This window comes from Melanaphis sacchari, unplaced genomic scaffold (assembly GCF_002803265.2).
Source record: "Melanaphis sacchari strain LSU unplaced genomic scaffold, SCAv2.0 Contig64_pilon_pilon, whole genome shotgun sequence".
Classification (NCBI taxonomy): Eukaryota; Metazoa; Arthropoda; class Insecta; order Hemiptera; family Aphididae; genus Melanaphis; species Melanaphis sacchari.
This window is the reverse complement of record NW_020271462.1, coordinates 1,403,003-1,422,296: the sequence shown is the minus strand read 5'-3', so window position 1 is coordinate 1,422,296 and position 19,294 is coordinate 1,403,003. Positions and strand designations below refer to the sequence as shown.

General features: G+C 25.2%; 2 protein-coding genes across 2 annotated transcripts; one reads left to right on the top strand and one right to left on the bottom strand.

The window, feature by feature from the left end:
* Positions 1-542: 542 nt before the first annotated feature.
* LOC112600417 (nucleoporin GLE1-like) lies at positions 543-2,584 on the bottom strand. The gene has a single exon (XM_025347623.1). The coding sequence runs from the start codon at positions 2,399-2,401 to the stop codon at positions 599-601; it is 1,803 nt and encodes a 600-aa protein (XP_025203408.1). The 5' UTR covers positions 2,402-2,584; the 3' UTR covers positions 543-598.
* Positions 2,585-8,082: 5,498 nt separating this feature from the next.
* Positions 8,083-18,734, top strand: LOC112600435 (kinesin heavy chain). Its single transcript, XM_025347654.1, has 19 exons — positions 8,083-8,585; positions 11,777-11,864; positions 12,161-12,388; positions 12,459-12,602; positions 12,670-12,794; positions 12,881-13,134; positions 13,870-14,007; positions 14,063-14,160; positions 14,245-14,435; positions 14,498-14,704; positions 14,772-14,918; positions 14,993-15,139; positions 15,214-15,382; positions 16,533-16,651; positions 17,239-17,517; positions 17,577-17,786; positions 17,861-17,996; positions 18,067-18,159; positions 18,246-18,734. Exons 1-19 carry the CDS (start codon positions 8,439-8,441, stop codon positions 18,263-18,265), a joined length of 2,940 nt encoding a protein of 979 aa, XP_025203439.1. The 5' UTR covers positions 8,083-8,438; the 3' UTR covers positions 18,266-18,734.
* Positions 18,735-19,294: the final 560 nt, after the last annotated feature.

Below are 19,294 nucleotides of genomic sequence, written 5' to 3'. Positions count from 1 at the left end.
TTCAGTTGCGGCAAAATTGTAAAATTCTTAAAAAAAATTGTAAATAAATAAATAACTCAAAACAAATATTTTCAAAATAAGTTGCATGATTTTATGAACACGTTAATACCAAAAAAAAAAAAATAATATATATTTATGTATATTCAGATCAAAAAGCGATTCATCGACTATAAATTAAAACATAAATCATTTTAAAAATGTAAAAAAAATCCAACATTCAATAAATTAAGTTAAAATTTTAAATTAAAAATTAATGCTGTTAACAATTAAGCAACATAGGTACACAATAACATTTTCTCTCAATAAATAAGTATTTCACTTTTAATAAATAAGCATTTTTTTCTCAATAAATAAGCATTTTTCTCAATAAATAAGCATTTTTTCTCAATAAATAAGCATTTTCTCTCAATAAACAAAGATTTTTTTTTATCAATTAATTTTTTAACAATAATTTGTTTCACACTTTTTTTGTATTTTGTATTTTATAATTTTTTTAGTTGTATTTTTCTTATATATTTTTTTTTTTTTTTTTTAATAAATAAAACAATTATAAAAGTTATTAATCAAATAATTTATGCTAAATACAAAATAAAAATGTTTAAAAATCAAATAGTATACCTTTAGGTTCTTCAATAGACCCAGTACATAGACTTCTTGACAAAAAGCTATTTAAACGAGTAATGGGTCCTCCATTACCTTTGGGTGTAACCAATATGATTTTTTCTAAAAAGTGTGTATTAATATATTGTAATAATTTTATAAATTGATTTCCATATACTTGATGCATTGCAAAGCCAACAATTTTTAGAAATTCAACCAATATAGAAGCTGTGATATCTGCAACTGGGTTTTGATTTAATGTTCCGGCTACAAAAATCCATGCATGACTTAGACCAATTACTGGTTGATCACATTTTGATGAGATTACTATAAGAGATGCATAAAGTCGTATAATTCCAGTCATACGTTGTAAATACTTTTCATCAGATTCAACATTTCCTAAAGAATCAAACTTGTAACCAAAAGACTTATGGTCTATCTGTTCACAATTTAAATATTTTGCTATGGGATAGTAAAACGGAACTAGCAAAGGACATTTTTGTTTCATTTCAGCAAGAAGAATTTTACCAAATTGCTGATGAACATTCCAAAGCTTAGTTATAACTGTTGCAATTCCATAAGCAGCTTGAGTCTTCACACATATAACTTCCTCTGCATAATTTACTATTTTTGTAGCTAAAGTTTCCATACAAAATGCCAATGCTTCCTTATTTTCATTAATCATAACTTGTGTGTTTGCGACACACACAAGTTTTCCACTTAACAATGCGTTTAACTTATTATATTTATCAGTTAAATGTGTGACATTTGTGGTTGATATAGTATTAACTAATGTATTAATTACTTTAATTACATTTTGTCTAAATATTTTTGTAGTTGGATCATTTACAAACGGTAATTTTTTTACATCAGTCAAATTGTTAATTAATACTTTGTTATTTTTTACTAAAGCAACATATTGTCGTCTGACATTTTTTACCGTGTGTTCAGCAGGCTTATTAACAGAAAATAAATGTAACATATTCTTTTTTTTATCCATTTGTGCCTTTAATGTTTCTATTTCCGCTTGAATTGGCATAACTACATTATTTTTATATAATGTTAGGTCCTTCAACAAGCTTCGGGCAGCAATTAATGGGGCTTCTTCGATAATTTTAATATTTTTTAAGACATTTAATCTTGATTCCATTGAATAATAATCCTCAATTTGTTTGCCAACATTTAATACTAACTGTTGGTTGTTAAAATAACTGTTCAAAATGTTTACAATTGAAACCGCTTTTGTCAAGACAGCTTTGAAGCAAATTTCTCTACTACGTTGTTGGTAATTAATGGGAATTGCCTGTTCCTCTGCGATGAGTGCACGTTCCTTAATCTGATCAAAAATAATTTTGTAGTTTTCTTTTTTAACTAAAATTTCATCACGTTGAAATGTTGATTTGAATGAAATGTCAAATTTTCTACTTCGTGAGATTTCATCTTTTTTCTGTTGCCACAACTCCATTTTTTCCCTCATTGTTTGATTAATTGTCATCTTGCGCATAAAATCCAAACGCATACATGAAACGGATCGCATATCGCTCAACCATGTATTTTCAGTTTTTTCCTTCCTAACAAAAGCTGAAGGCGAAAAATGACTAACTGATTCTATAATGTTTTCCTTTAAATAATGACTGTTGACTGCCACAAACTGTTCTCTTATTGATTTCAAACGATTTCTGAACATTGATATAGAACTAGTATTTTTATTGTAATTAAAATTATGGCAGACATTATTTTGAATATGAACAGCGTGATTGTCCATATTAAAATTAAAGAATGGTGATGCATTTGGAGCCATTATTTCATAGGTAACGAATGTGTACGGTTAAAAAAAAAAAAAAAATTACTTGATAATGTATTAGTACTCACGTGGTTTTTGAACGAAATTTCAGTGTAAAATTTAGAACATGTAATATTATTAAAACGTGCACCATGTACACTTCTCTCGTGTTTGGTATTAACTGAAAAAGTGAAAACCTTAATCGGCTTAATCTAAATTACCTACACACTAAACGATAATAAGCTATCTCAGACCCCCATATTTTATACTTTTATAAAACCCGTAGTACCTATCTATCTGTATTCTGTAGTCCTCTTTTATACATTTATACTTTAATTGAACAGCGATAAACACAATTACGATAGCGAAATACCAATTTCCCAATGATAATGTAAATGTAACTTTATTAATATCTGTCTACGATCGCAAATGAAACTAATATACGTTCTTCGTTCATGACCAAACAGAAAAATATTATTTTTGAAAGTTTCTTATTTGAATATTGCCTTAAATTAATTCTCTTTCAGAAAAGTCTCATTTTTATTGGTTAAATAATTACAAAATGTGCGAAACAGTAATTTTTTAATCGAAAATAACCATTGTTATTAATTATTATATACAAATTAGACAATATGTCAACAAAATTTTTTAAATTGAAGAATAAATATATCATTATTACAGTAGTACAATAACTATTAACTACAATATAACAATGTTTCTTGTTAGGCCGTTATGCGTTACATTATTTTGTAATTTTGTAAGCAATGTAAACATATAAATTATGATATAATTAATTAATTGTATTTTATCGACGTAATAATAAGAGATACTCAAAGATGAAAGCTGCCGGCGAATATAGATTATATCAATACAATATTTGTATAGGAACGTATTATATTTGTATTAGTTAAAAACATAAAGATAAATAATCATTTTTATATGTATTATATTATATCACTCCTTAATTTCTTAGTTAACGGTGTTTTATATTTTATTATTTTGCTTTTAAATAGTCAAACAGTTTAATATGTAACAATAATAAGTTTAAGATTAAAATGTTTGAATATATTATGTATGTAATTATTTATCTATGCAAAATAGGTGACATATTAGATTTGAGATACCAATACTACATAGTACATTGATCAATGTAACGAAAAAAAAAAAACCACATCGATAATTTATATATTTTGTCGTGAACATGACGTTAGAACGGTTGGTCCACCACTAATGCAGTGATGCGGGTCGTGTTAGTCGCATGCAACCTCGCGCATACCTCCTTTGCAGTCGAGGAGCGTCCGACCATAGACATAATATTAATAATATTATAACATAAAAATCAATATTTATATTTTGTCTATACAACAGAATAGACCGACAATTATGTACTCTATGTCCGCATAATAATAAGGAATGGTCACAGTAGTGACGCGTCAAAGCGTCTCATACACTACAGCTGGTAACTAAAGTTGTGAAATATCTGGACAAATTGAAATAGTTACTAATATAGTACCTAATAATAATCAGTGGTGTATTGGTATGGATACGAGGGTATACTTGTCAGCAGATTTTTGATTTTTGGCGTATACCTAACTTAAAATAGTACCTATTTTACGGGTATACGCTCCTAAAATAATTCGAAAACCAAATAAAACTTATTTTATTGTCCCTAGGAAAAAATTATTATAATGTTTTAATGAATTATTTATCTTATTTGTCAGTATATGCTGTATTTAATGTATTTTGAAATTAATTTATTAAATTTAAAAAACGTTTATTATTTTGAATTTTAAATATTGTGATGACACACAGTTTAAACAAAAATACGAATATGTAATATATCATAACAATGTTTGCCAAACGAGCGAAGTGAGAAAATTTTTTTAAATTAAATATACATATTTTAGTAGTGCGTATACTCATAAATATATTTACCAATATACCATTGATAATAATTGAGATACTACTAGCAATCCGTAGTAAATAATATAAGTGCTTATTTAAAATCGACGTACTAATACGTATACTAAAAATGGAAATGTCCCAATAATGTATTAATGTAGCTTAATAATTAATTAATAATAATATTTTAATGTTTGTACACAATTTAATATCAATGTTAATTGTTACTTATTAGCAACAGCCAACACTGGGATTTCGGAAATTAACTACTCGGTTCTAGTTTTATAACAATTACGTGGTAATATATTTTGTGGCAATTTTTATTTTTAAGATAAGTATTTTGTTTTAGAGTGATTTTGAAGTTTTTAAATTTAAAATTTAATTTTAAAATTCTTACATGCTTTTACATAATTTTGTATATAAATATAACTAACTATAAAGCAAATTTTCTAAAAAAAAGCTGAAATTCAATAAGCAACAAATTTAATCGAAAAGACCGTTTAAAAAAAATTGATAGATAAAAATAAAAAATAAAAAATAAAAAATCATTTCTGATATATCAAATATATTAAACGAGAAAGAAAGTATAGCAAATTAAATTCTGAATGATCTTTTACGAAATAGTGAATAATTTAGCGCTTTTAAAACATTCCTACGTAATGAAGTTAATTTTGATAGGCGATTTGTAGTCACAAGAATTTACCGGTAAATAATATAAAATCGTTTTTAATTAAAAACTTTATTCAAAGTCTCACATTACTTTTAAGATCTCAGCCTTACTTATGACTTATAAGTATATAACGTGTTCAAACTGAAACGTGTAAGTCTAATTATGTTGTATATACGTACCTACCTATAATAATTTAACACGAGAGCGATAAACGGGAAAGTTTTTTAATGTTGTGTACATTAGAACACCAGGACACTAATATATAGGTATATCTTATAGGTATCTAAATACATAACCATTAGGGCTGAAAACTAATTTTTCATATTTTCAAGAAAAGTTACAGAACGATGCGAATGTTGTACAAATTGTACAACACAAGGAATACAGATTTAACTGATATGGAATATTATATTAAATAATTAAGAATTTCGATCCATCAAATATTTTTTTAATGACATTTGTAAAAAAATACTGAAAAATAATCTAAAATTTTTCATGCCAATAAATAACTAAAAAACCAAAAATTGAAATATAATATAATTAGTATACTATATTATAGTTATAATATTTAGTGAAAGTTTCATGTAGGTATTAGCAGTTATTCATTTTCAAGTCATACCTAAAATAAAAAATAAAAAGATTTTTTTCAAAAATTGAATTTGCGTAAAAATTTCTGTTTTCTTTTTTTTTTTTTTTGCTTTGTTTTTCTCTAAAGAGTACCAACTAAAACTATTACTTTAGATTCAATTTTATATAGACAGAAAAAAAATCACACATCATTATAAAATCAATACATTCATCAATCCGCTCAAAATCTTAAATAAATAAATAGTTCTGTATAAAATATTTTTATTAAATTGATTAAAATTGCTTAAATTATGTTTTAGACATTTTAATCGATACCTAACTCCACGACCTACATATTGTATTAATGTTAAGTATAAAAGTACTTGAGGAGATTTATCCATTATTCCATTACATTAAATTTATTATAGCTTTCGTATTATTTTATAACGATTGCGGGAATTTTGAAATGTTATCGGTAAACGCGCTAATGACTGTCGTTTGTCAAAAGATATCGCTGTGTCATGGGTGTTTATTTAGTCCTATATTCTTATGTCAATAATTGTCCAATTGTCCAGTAAATCAAGAATACAAATGCAAGCTATTTATTTTATTATTATATTTTATAATTTAAGATAAAGTCAGCTTTAAATTTTATTTTAAGTATGCCTAAATATTTTAATTAAAAAATAATGTTTATATTTATCAGAACCAAATGTCCAAGTATTGATTATGTTAAAATAAAATATGTAGATACTAGATAGTATAATTACTTATAACAAACGTGATTGTTAATGTTTTCAGTGGCGTATTTGACTTAGTTTTTGTGGGGAGGCACTAAAATTATTATACACAAGCTTATATTTTAATTTTACCCTACTGATTTTACCATGAAGTATTTTAGTTATTATTTATGTGTCGGATGACACTTTTCAAGAAGAAATATTGCTAAATATTCAATTTCGAAAAAAATTCTGACAGCAGATTTAATTTTGGTTGTAATTTTCAAAATAATCAGAAAATATTAAAATATTTAAAATATTATTGTATTGAATAAAGTAAAATAATATACCAAGCTTGAAACAAATTGCAAATAAATAATAATATCATTACTAAATAATAAAATCAATATCTTTTTTTTTATACTTGAAAACTTTTCAATAATTTGATCATAATCAATATTAATATTTCTATGTAGGTAGTATGCATATGTAAGCAAACCCAACTCACTTAAATTGTCTTGTCTCATTCTTGATCTTAGTAATGTTTTTAATTTACATTAATAGTATCTACTATTATTATTTATTAATGCTATAGTATTAAGCAAAAAATATTTTTTGCAAGGATAATTCAAGACTTGAACAATAGGCTAGTTTTGATTATATTTTAAGCATCTAAATATGATAATTATAATAGTATATAAGTATTTAATATTAAACATTAGGTGCCTCCTAAGTGCAGAAACGACACCTATATAAAAACCAATTATTTTTCATTTCATGTGCGAGGGGGCTTGTAGGAGTGATCCCCCCCCCCCCCCCCCCAAATAACAAATAAATGTTTTTTTTTAAAAAAAATATCATGGAATACTAGCCTTTTTTTATATAATTACATATATAACAAAGAGTTTATTTATAGATCGCCGTAACAGAAAGGTAGAGAAACACTATTGTAAATAATATAATATGCGTAGTGTCGCAGTGAGGAAATATTCAAATTTAGGAAAACAAATTTCTGATAGATTAAGTTATACTAAAAATATTCAATTAAATTGTGTAAGTGTTAGGCGATAAGGATAAAATATAAATCAAAATACCATTCTAATAATAATTGTTTAAATAAATAATTAAGATAAGAATATTAATAAATATTTTTTTAAATTTAAAATAATTTAAATTTTATAACATAAAATAACGAAAAAAAAAAAGTTCTATTTTACATTACCCAAGCTAGAATGGGAAATTATAAATAAGTACCTATCGTTCGGAAAATGCATAATTTCCCCTATATTGTCCATCAAAACCGAACATAATGCCCGATAGATCCCTGTGGTTTAGCTCAAGCATCTCTAGCAACCTCGTCGAATGTCGAATGCCGTTTTCGTGTTTTCGACGAACGAATAACCAACTACAGCTGGCAGCAGCTGCAACACACGGTTACCTCCATACCCCCCGAGCGTATATACCGAGTATACCGAGTATATCGTTCCGGTCCGGTTACCGTATCCACGATTGCTTTGTGACGCCAACTACCTAGACTGAGCTATTAGAAAAAAAAAATTAAAAAAATAGCGTTTCGCGGAATATCGGCTATTACTTGTATATATGTGGCTCAACCGTAGTCACCAGATGCTCGGACATTACCGTAAATTTTTAACATTTTATCCAATAATTTTATTTGATATTGTTTTTTAACCGAACCGCGATCATCCGTTCACCACCCCCTCCTCGTAGACGCCGAAATTTTTCTACGCTTTTCATCGTTTTTGTTATCGGCTTATCGCAGAGCGTTCATCGCCCTCCTCACCCGTTCACCCATCCGCGCGCTCTCCGACGGCCGCCGCCGACACTCGCGCCTGTACGTGTATGGTGTATTTCATCCACACACAGATACGGATGCGGTGCGTGTGTTCTCGATCTTCTGATATTAGTGATATTGTTGTAATATAGTGATAGACAGATGTCATAATAATAGTGCAGTCTTGCGTGCAGTAGTAGTGATGTATGTTGTAAAACAGTAATAAAAATCAGGGAAAAAATAAACTGCGTAAGCTTATCGTCAAGGGTGTGGGTAGCCGCCACCTACTCACGAACTATAGCTCGTCGATATTATAATTTGCACCTTTGCCCAGCAAATCGTGGTAACAAGTGATACGTGTTATTTCTCTGCAATCGTTTTTCGAGTTCACGATCCAATACAATGGCAGCCGAGAGAGAGATTGCCGCCGAAGACAGCATCAAAGTTGTCTGCCGTTTTCGACCGCTAAACGATTCTGAAGAAAAAGCAGGGTCCAAGTTTATCGTTAAGTTTCCTACTGGACCTGATGAAAACTGTATCACGATTGGCGTAAGCACATCATATTTGTATTTACAATAATTTACATACAAACTTTTGTTAGCAGCATATACTTTTTTCAGTCCATACTTTTTAGTATATTATAGGTAGCCACTTCTAATTGTCCATTTTTTTGGTAAATTTAGCCGGAGTATTTCAGTCCAATATTTAATTAAATTTTTTGTAATAGAATGAGTACAATAACAAGTTACAATAATTTTACTTAATATGATTATTGTTTCTAAGCTTTTAATGTATTTAAAATTTTTAAGTTATGCATTTACCTCTATACATAGTTTTACTCATGAAATTATACTAATCTTAGTTTGTGATTTCACTCTTGGTTTTTATGTATTAAGATTTTTTGGTTAATCTACGCAAAAAATTATTAGAATGTTTTCTTAAGTACCTATTGCACTGAGTTTACATTTAATTGCATCATTTAACTAATTTAAATTAGATTAATTTAGCTCACTATTAGTACTAAAAAAATATATAGGTATGATAGATACAATAAAAATATAAAACCAGTACTTATTCCTAATTTTTTTAATATTTGTTTATTAACCAGTCTTTTTTTATTATTATTTTATTTGTGTTAAAGTATTTAGAATTTTATAGTATATAAGAAAAACTGCAAGCAAAATGTAAAACTATAATAAAGAAAATAGAAAAATTATAGCATAAAAATTTATTAATTACTAGGTAACCAATATTATCCAGAATACTTATGGGATTGTTCTTTCTAAATTTGAAGAATATCTACCTTTTTACGTAAATTAAGAGTAGTTAATTTCTCATCTAAAAATTCATCTTATCTTTTTATCATCTACCATATAAAAACTACATACTATTATTTGCTTGTGAAATGTAATCTTAATTATAAATAATTAAAAAAAAAAAAAATATGTTTGCTGATACTTAGGTAATTATCTTGTTTTATTTAAATAAAATTATGACTGTATCATATAAATTTTTATAACTACTAATTTAAAGATAATAAATTTATGTTTTGTGTACAGAGTGATTCTTTAATTTTAAGAAATATCAAGAATTTTTTAACATTTAATTAATATTTATTTACCAGTGTTACATTGTTGTCAATATAACACTCAACTTTGTGTAAACCCAATTTTTTTAAACCTTGGTAGGTTTTAGTCTCACTTGTAGTATTAAAAAAATGAAAAACTGTAATTTTAGTTGGCTATTTATTATCTATCCAATTTCCAAAATATTGATTTTAAGCACTGTTTATTATAAATCAAAAATTTAATTTAAAACATATTTTCTAAAATGTTATTTATTTGTAATATTAATTGTTTTTAAAAATAATTTAACTTAATATCTTATTTTTAAGTATTTTTAGGCTATTCTAAAAACGTTTATTGGATTTGTCCCAAAATTCTTGTTATCTATTTCAGTTACCCTATTTATTATTTCCTACAAATGAAAATTTTTTCATTGTTTGAACAATTACATTTGAAGATGAGCAACCTTAGTTAGATTTTATATCTAAATAAGTACTATTTACGTTTATTTTCTTAATAATAGACTCTTATAATTATAATTATAATAATAATTCTAGACTCAAATGAATATATATTTTTGTTTAGAAATATAAATAAAAGAAAAAAAATATATACATTTTTGAGTGAAATTTTTTTGTGTCATGTTATTTTGTTATTAAAATATTTTTGAGTTTGTAATATAAAAAAAAAACATTTTATTAATGTAAATAATGGTGTACTTATGTGTATGCAGGTTAGTTATAGGTAAACCTTAGTTAAAGAGGTAGGAAGATTTGGTTTTAGACTCTAGTGTCCATTTTTTTCTTCTAAGCTAAGTGAATAATATTGAAGTACCTATTATATGTTTTAAAAAATGTTTTGCATTTTGAATACATAAAATATTTATTTTTTAAATTTAAAAATATAATATCTTTAAACAATGTTTAATGTGTCTATTTTACTTAAAATTCAAACAACTTTAAGTTAAAAAATGGTAAAATAATAAAGTTTGAGTATGATATTAGATGAATTAAAATAAAGAAAATTAAGGAATATATTTTGTTTTATAACTTTTTCATTTTTGAAAGTTTAAACATGACTTGAGTTTTAGTTTAGTCAGTTACAAAAATTAAGCATGAGTTTATGAAAATTTAAGTTTGACTAATCCTACATTTTTATACATTTTTAATCATCATGCTCGTTTTAATTTATATTTAGATAAGTATAATTATTAATCATTTAAAGTTATAACTATAAAAATAAAAATTATTTTAAAGTACATAATTACAATGGTTTTAATTTCTTGTGTAACTACAATTTTTTAATAGAACAATAGAATTCCTTTTTGAAACTGTTTTTCATTTATCTAAGTATCTACATTGTAGTTTATTTTTAAGAATTTAACATTTTACCATATAATGATAACCATCAATTATTTTATTCTAGGTATTATTACGCATTTATTAATTTATTATTTTTTTTTTTAACTTACATCTATCTTAATTTGTTTATTTTTTCTCTTTTTTGAATTGGACATATTTAATAATCAAAAAGAAAATGAATTGAATTGATTTTTATGTAAAAAAAAAAAAAAAGATAGTAATTACCTAAGATTTTACAAAAATATTTTACATTTCTAAAATCATTTAAATCATTGATCATATTCAAATATTTTTTTCCATGATAAACATTAAATTCAGATACATAAATAAATATAATTTATAGACTAATAGTAGGTATGTAGGTTCAATATTTTTTAAAACATGCAAATTATTCATTTTTTAAGAGATTAGTAAAGTTAAGTATTAAATAAATTAAATACTGGTAAATTGGTAATTTAAAAATTAAAGAATTATTATATCTTTTACATAATTTGTTTTTAATACAAAATAAAATTCATATTACCTAAGTGTACCTATACATTTTTTTATATTTTTATAATTTCCTAATAGTTAGTTTTTAGATTTTTAGTTAGTAATTAATTTATAAATAAATAAACTATTTTAAGTCCATAGCTTTCAATAAGAATCATTCAATTCCTATTTATTTTTCGATTTATATTTTACCTTTAAATGTACATTTGACTTAAAAAAAACGAGCTAAGTTGCTCTTATAATTTTATTATTTATTATGTGTAACTGTAAACTGACAAATCTAATATTTAAAAAATATTGTTACATTTTATTTTGTGTTTAGGGAAAAGTTTATTTATTTGATAAAGTATTCAAGCCAAATGCCAGTCAAGATAAAGTTTATGGTGATGCTGCAAAGTCTATTGTATCAGGTAAAATTTGTATTTTTACAATAGATTAGTGTCTTTTATTTAAACTCATTTTTCTTACAATGAGTTAGAAATACAATTTATATAGTATGCTATTGACGTAATGAAATAAAAAATAAAATATTTTGCTCCTTTCTTGAAACTAGATTTTTATGAACTTATTTATGAAAGTAGGAACACAATAGCCAGACATGGTTAAACAATTTCCCTGATAATATTATCACGTCATAGTTGTTTTGTTACATCTATATTAAAGTATCTTAAACATTTTAATTAATTAACTAATTAATTTCAATTAGATGTGCTTGCTGGTTATAATGGAACAATTTTTGCATATGGTCAAACCTCTTCTGGTAAAACACATACTATGGAGGGAGTCATTGGTGATCCATCCAAACAAGGAATTATTCCTCGGATTGTCAATGATATATTTAACCATATTTATGCTATGGAAGAAAATTTGGAATTTCATATAAAGGTGTCTTATTTTGAAATTTATATGGACAAAATTCGTGATTTATTAGATGGTATGTTTTTATTTTTGTTCATAGTTATTAATATAGGTTAAATAATTTGTTCGATGTTGACCGTGTTTAGTATCAAAAGTGAACTTAAGTGTTCATGAAGATAAAAATAGAGTTCCCTTCGTAAAAGGTGCTACTGAACGATTTGTTTCTAGTCCGGAAGAAGTATTTGCTGTAATTGAGGAAGGCAAAGCCAACAGGCATATAGCTGTGACAAGTAAATTTATAATAATTAAATATTAATTTAACTAGATTTAAATTTTCTATTTTTATTTGAATCTTAGATATGAATGAGCACAGTTCAAGAAGTCATAGTGTGTTCTTGATAAACGTAAAGCAAGAAAATTTGGAAAATGAAAAAAAGTTGTCTGGAAAACTTTATCTTGTAGATTTAGCCGGTAGTGAAAAAGTAAATATTTATATTTTAAATTAAAAAAAAAAAAATTCATTTAAAATGCAATTATTTATTTTTGTGTAAATTAAATATTATTTTAGGTAAGCAAAACTGGTGCTGAGGGTACAGTATTAGATGAAGCAAAAAATATTAACAAATCATTATCAGCTTTGGGAAATGTAATATCTGCATTGGCCGAAGATAAAAAAACACATATACCATATCGAGATTCAAAACTAACACGTATATTACAAGAATCATTGGGTGGAAATGCTCGTACTACAATTATAATTTGTTGTTCTCCTGCTTCTTTCAATGAGTCAGAAACAAAATCAACTTTAGATTTTGGCAGAAGGTGAGTTAAACTTATATAATATAATATCCTTTCTTCAACTCTTTCAAAGAAGATGAGGTAGTATCTTAATTAATTAGTGTAGTGAAAATAATTAATGATAATCAACTTAATGTGACTAAATATGGTTATATATTTTTACTTGAAAATTTTTAGGACTAGATTAAAGTATTTTTTATTTGATTGCATTGTATTTTTTTTTTTTGATTTGGTTACAATAATAATAATAAAAAAGAAAACCATTAGTTTTTTCAATTAAATAAGATAATATGCCGAGAATCAACTAAGGTGAAATTGATAATAGGTTGCATGTTAATATTATGTTTAAAAATATTATAAATACTAACAATTAATCTGAATTATTCTGAAATTATAAACACAATGTTGTTAATATTACAGTATTTAATATTATGTTTTGTGCTTGATCTATATGAAGTTAAATTTGAATGGTAAAACAACTATGTTGTCTGTAGCAGAGTTTCTTTCTTCTGTGGTGATTTTATATTATATATTTTATAATATATACATTGATGATCATAAAAATCTAGTTAGCAATTTCTAAAAGCATTGCACTCCTAAGTTGAGAAACACTGGTGTATATTTTTTTTTGTGTGTAATTAGACTGAGATTAAGTAATGTAGTAACGATTAAACATCCTCTAATTATCAATTTAACATTTAAAAACATAGTTTGGGTAATTTGTATAGAATATAATTATTTATTTTATTTACTTTTAAGAGCAAAAACAATTAAGAATGTTATTACTGTCAATGAAGAGTTAACAGCAGAAGAATGGAAAAGACGTTATGAAAAAGAAAAAGAAAAATGTACACGTTACAAAGCCAAGTGTGATAAACTTCAATCTGAACTTAATCGGTAAAAAATTTACAGTATGCTTATTTTAAAATTAAAACTAATTCAAATTACGTAGTTGGAGGTGTGGAGAAACTGTAAAAGAAGATGAACAAGTTAATTTACAAGAACCTATGGAAGCATCTACACCAAATGTCCAAGTTGATATTAAAAAAGGTATTAATATTTAGACAAATTTTAATTTACATAATTTAATTCAAATAAAAAAAATAATATTAATTAATTTAATTTTGTTCATAGAACTAGTGGTTGGTCCAGTACCTGCAATACCAGGAGGTGTGATGACTGAATCAATGTCAACAGAAGAAAGACAAAAACTTGAAGAAGAACGTGAAGCCTTATATCAGCAATTGGATGATAAAGATGAAGAAATAAATCAACAAAGTCAAGATATAGAAAAATTAAAAGAACAAATAATGGAACAGGAAGAAGTAATAATTTAAGTTAATTTAATCAAGGAAAAATTAATAATTTTTAATTTTGTGTTAATTAGCTTCTTACATCTACTCAAAGAGACTATGAGCAGTTACAACAAGAAATGCATAGAATCACTCAAGAGAATGAAAGTGCAAAAGAAGAGGTGAAAGAAGTTCTGCAAGCTCTTGAAGAACTTGCAGTTAATTATGATCAAAAAAGTCAAGAAGTTGATGTGAAAAATAAAGAAAACGAGACTCTTATGGAAGAACTATCCATAAAAGAAGTATACAAACAAATACATTTTATTTCTTATAGTATAAGGAAATCACTTATATTTTTATGTTTTTTAGTCATCTTTGAATTCAACGTCCTCCGAATTACAACAGTTAAAAGATATGTTTGTACATCAAAAGAAACGTACAACAGACATGTTATCAAATCTTCTCAAAGATATAGCTGAAATTGGAGCAGCAATAGGAAGTGAAGCTGAACTCAATGTTTGTCATTTTCAATAAATTATTAATTGTAAATACCGAAAGTTTTTAAAATAATCTATGTTTATTTATTATAGCAACAAGCAATTAGTGATGGAAATAGCAAGCTGGATGAAGAATTTACTGTTGCTAGACTTTATATTAGTAAAATGAAATCTGAAGTAAAGAACTTGGTTCAACGATGCAATTTCTTTGAATTAAGTCAAACCGATATGAATAAAAAAGTAATTTTTAGTTGACTTAACAATAAGTAAATTTTATTGGAATAAAAACATATATTTTGTTTCACTAAATTTAGGTTAGTGATTATGAGAAAGAACTTGCTGAAAGTCGCTTGAAAATTTCACAAAATGAGGCTCGCCTTAAATCTATGCAAGAATCCTTAAGAGAAGCAGAAAATAAGAAACGTACATTAGAAGAAAACATTGATGCGTTAAGAGAAGAGTTTGCTAAAATGAAAGCAGCAGGTATGGTTTTGTCGTATTTTCAATTACTATATTTGATTAAATTAATACCTAAGAATTTTGATTAACTGTCATAAGGTATTTAATCAAAACTTCTCAAGGTTATTTACTCCTTAACATGTCCTTCGTGAATATAATATATTAACAAACATATCTACAATGCAGTTTTATGGCAATATTGTTCTCATTAAATATTATTTGATACATTGCTTAAGATATTTAACTAAGTTGTAGATTAGATATTTTAAACATACAATTTAAATGACAGTTCCTGTGATATTCATATTTTGTAACCTCCTAACAGTTATTTTCATATATGCTTCATCATATGTTCATTATTTTATTGCATCAGTAAAATCTTTGGATAATTTATTAATTTAAGTTTTAATTTTATGAGTTTATTTTAGTTTAATTAATTACAAATTTAAAATGTAATCTAATCTATATTATGTTTACATGCACAGCTAAAACTAATTTAACTCAATTCGAATTAGTTAATTCTCGAAGTTAAATGCATGTAAACGGCTGTGAATTCGGTTTACCTAAAACAGTTTAATTAATTTACCTTTGAAATACGCATTTGAAATAACTACAGGTGTACATAATGCATGTAAACGGATCACACTAGTATACATTATAGCAATCAAATCAGGATTGTGACATATAGATGATAAAAATAATTTATTATTAATTCAAATTAAAGTAAATTGGTTTAAACTGTGCATGTAAACGTTGCAACATATACTAGTTTGGCGGAAGTGTATTATACTAATATGGTATTAGACGTGAATGTATACTTTTACCTTAATACGAATTGATTTAATACGGATCAAGTTAATTTGAATTAATGGATGTATATAAACATAGTACTAATCTTATAAGTCATTAATTAAATAGTTACCTTTGTTTGCTGATACCTGTTGACTTTAGTAATGTTAGCTATGATAAGCATTGGTATAGGTTTTGTCAAAATAACTTTCTGGTATTGCTGCTGTTTATCAGTTATATGACTACTAAATAGTTTATATATTTTTATAACCTAACAATGTTACAATCATTTTAGTTGTATTTTTTTAAATAATACCTATTTAAATTATTTTTTTCCTATAATAACTTATGAACAACTAAGGTAAACATATATTTCTGATTTTAGAACAAGTTCATATTGTATCATCATCAAAAGAAAAAGCAGAAGAAAAAGAAAAAGCTACTAGCATGAGAGCTGCTCTTGAAACACAAATGGACCAATTGCGAGATGTCCATCATAAACAAGTAAGAATTAGCATTAAATTATCTATAGCAATTTTAAAAACATTTATTAATTTTTATTTCATATAAGCAAAAAAAAAATTAATAAATGTGTCAGTGTGAAATTGTTAAGGTTTAAGTATATACATATTGTATATATATTAATAGTTCAATTTACAAACTTAAAATTTTATATACTGTTTTAAGTATACATAACTGTAACTAGTTATTTTCTATTTGCAGCACATTTATTTGTTTTTATTTTACTTCTGTTTCACTTAAATGAAAGTGAATATATTCTTAATCTTCATAACAAACTTATACATTTTTAAAACCTTAATTTTGGTATAGATAAAATAATGTTTACAAAAATAAATCACGATCATTAATCAGCATTTATATTATTAATATATTGTTACGTTTTTTACCCAATAATAGTATAAAACATTTTCATGTTTTTATAAAAAATGTTATTGATTATAATTATTTTAAATTTTCAACAAAAATCATTGTTGATAGTATATTTAAATATTTTAAATATAGAATTAAAAACTGTTAGGTATTAATTTGAAGTTCAACTTATTTTTAACAATTATTTTTTTATTTATTAGGTTGCTGAATTAAGAGATGAGATTAGTGAAAAACAAGCAATGATTGCAGAACTTAAAGATCAAGTTCAAAAATATTCTTTAGCACAACAACAACTGCAAACAGATTACAATAAATTATTGCAAGAAGATCAAGAAAAGAGCCAACGCCTTCAAGAATATGTTTTAGCCAATGAGCGTCGCGAACAAGCACGTAAAGATCTCAAAGGCTTAGAAGATACTGTTACCAAAGAACTACAAACATTACATAATTTACGTAAAATATTTGTCCAAGACTTACAAGTATGTTAAATGAATTATATTATTAGTATAGATGTTTGATTAAACCATTTTTATGTTAGTCTCGCATGAAAAAATCAGCTACAGCTGAAGATACAGATGAAGCCAGTAGTGGTGGAACATTAGCCCAAAGACAAAAAATTAGTTTCCTGGAGAATAATTTAGATCAACTTACAAAAGTCCATAAGCAACTGGTTAGAGATAATGCAGATCTTCGATGTGAATTACCCAAATTGGAAAAAAGATTACGTGCTACAATGGATCGTGTTAAGGTTAGTTTATTTAATAACTATAAAATTATTAAACATAACATTTAATCATACTCATTCTTGTTTTCTTTTCTTAGGCACTTGAATCAGCATTAAAAGATGCTAAAGAAGGTGCTATGAGAGATAGAAAAAGGTATCAATATGAAGTAGATCGTATTAAAGATGCTGTAAGACAAAAGAATTTAGCTCGTAGAGGACCTAGTCCTCAAATAGGTAATTTTATCAACTTAATAATATTATGTTTATTGAATTAAAATATTTTTATACTTATTTAATACTTTAGCCAAACCAATCAGAGCAGGACAACATAATATTATTGCAATTAACCGTATTAGTGAAGACGAACTAAAAAAACGTAAAGCTGCTGCTATACCTGGTATTTAAAAATAAATTATTACCAATTATGTGTTCTAACAATTTTTCTTTTACAATAAATAAATTAATTAATTTTTTAATTTTCAGAGATTGCTGAAAGTAGTTAAAGAGCTTTTTTATTATAATTTACAATTATGCTCTTGCCAAACTGCAAGTGGTGGAAGTATTTGATACAAATTGAATTTATATTATTTACAGAAATAATTTTTTCTATATAATTTTAGAAACCTATTTAATTATTGCACTTTCTATTATATTAATATATACTTACTTACATATTTATAAATATGCGAGTGTATCAACTTTGCAGCAGTCATTTTCCTTCTCCTTGCACACACCTTTAAAAAGCTGGATAGACTGGCTTTTAAAATGTATAATGGTGCTGTTTATCATTCGCTTTCTCATTGTCTGTACTTATAAAAATTTAAAGAACTTTATTTTAAATTCATTTTACTCTCCACTACCAAATTATACTTGGCTTATTTAATTTATATATAAAGTTTAGTGGAAAATGATAAATATTGTTTTTTTTTTTTTTTAAATTAATTATTTAACGTCTAATTTTATTTATTTTATGCAAATGGCATGTATTTTTGTAGACGGCTGTTAATGCAATTATGTCTTATATTTATTTATTAAACATATTTTCCTATTTTTTTCAAATTTTGTTTATTAACCAACATTATACATGGGTCATAATTATAATAGGAGTCCAAATAAGATGTTCTTTTATATAGACTATGAAAATCAATTATTTTTAATATAAAATTGATTAATGTTTGAAATACGATCATATGAGTATGAAATAATTATTTTTCATATGATTTTTAATGTAGTAGTATTAAATTTAAAATTAAACTTACTTACACTATACATCGATTGAAATCATGACGTAAGAGTAATATTGAAAAATTTTAAAATTAAATTAAATTTCTTTTTTTTTTTAATAATTTTATGTTTTGTTATACATTTTTGAACGTAAAAGCCTTTTGTATTCATATAAAAACGTTATTATACACAAAACTTTAATTTAAAATGAAATTAACAAAAGTAAAGCTTTCTTTGATTTCATAATATTTCTCTTAATAAATAGTAAACAATAGTAAAAGTAAGATAACATTTGAATAATATCGATC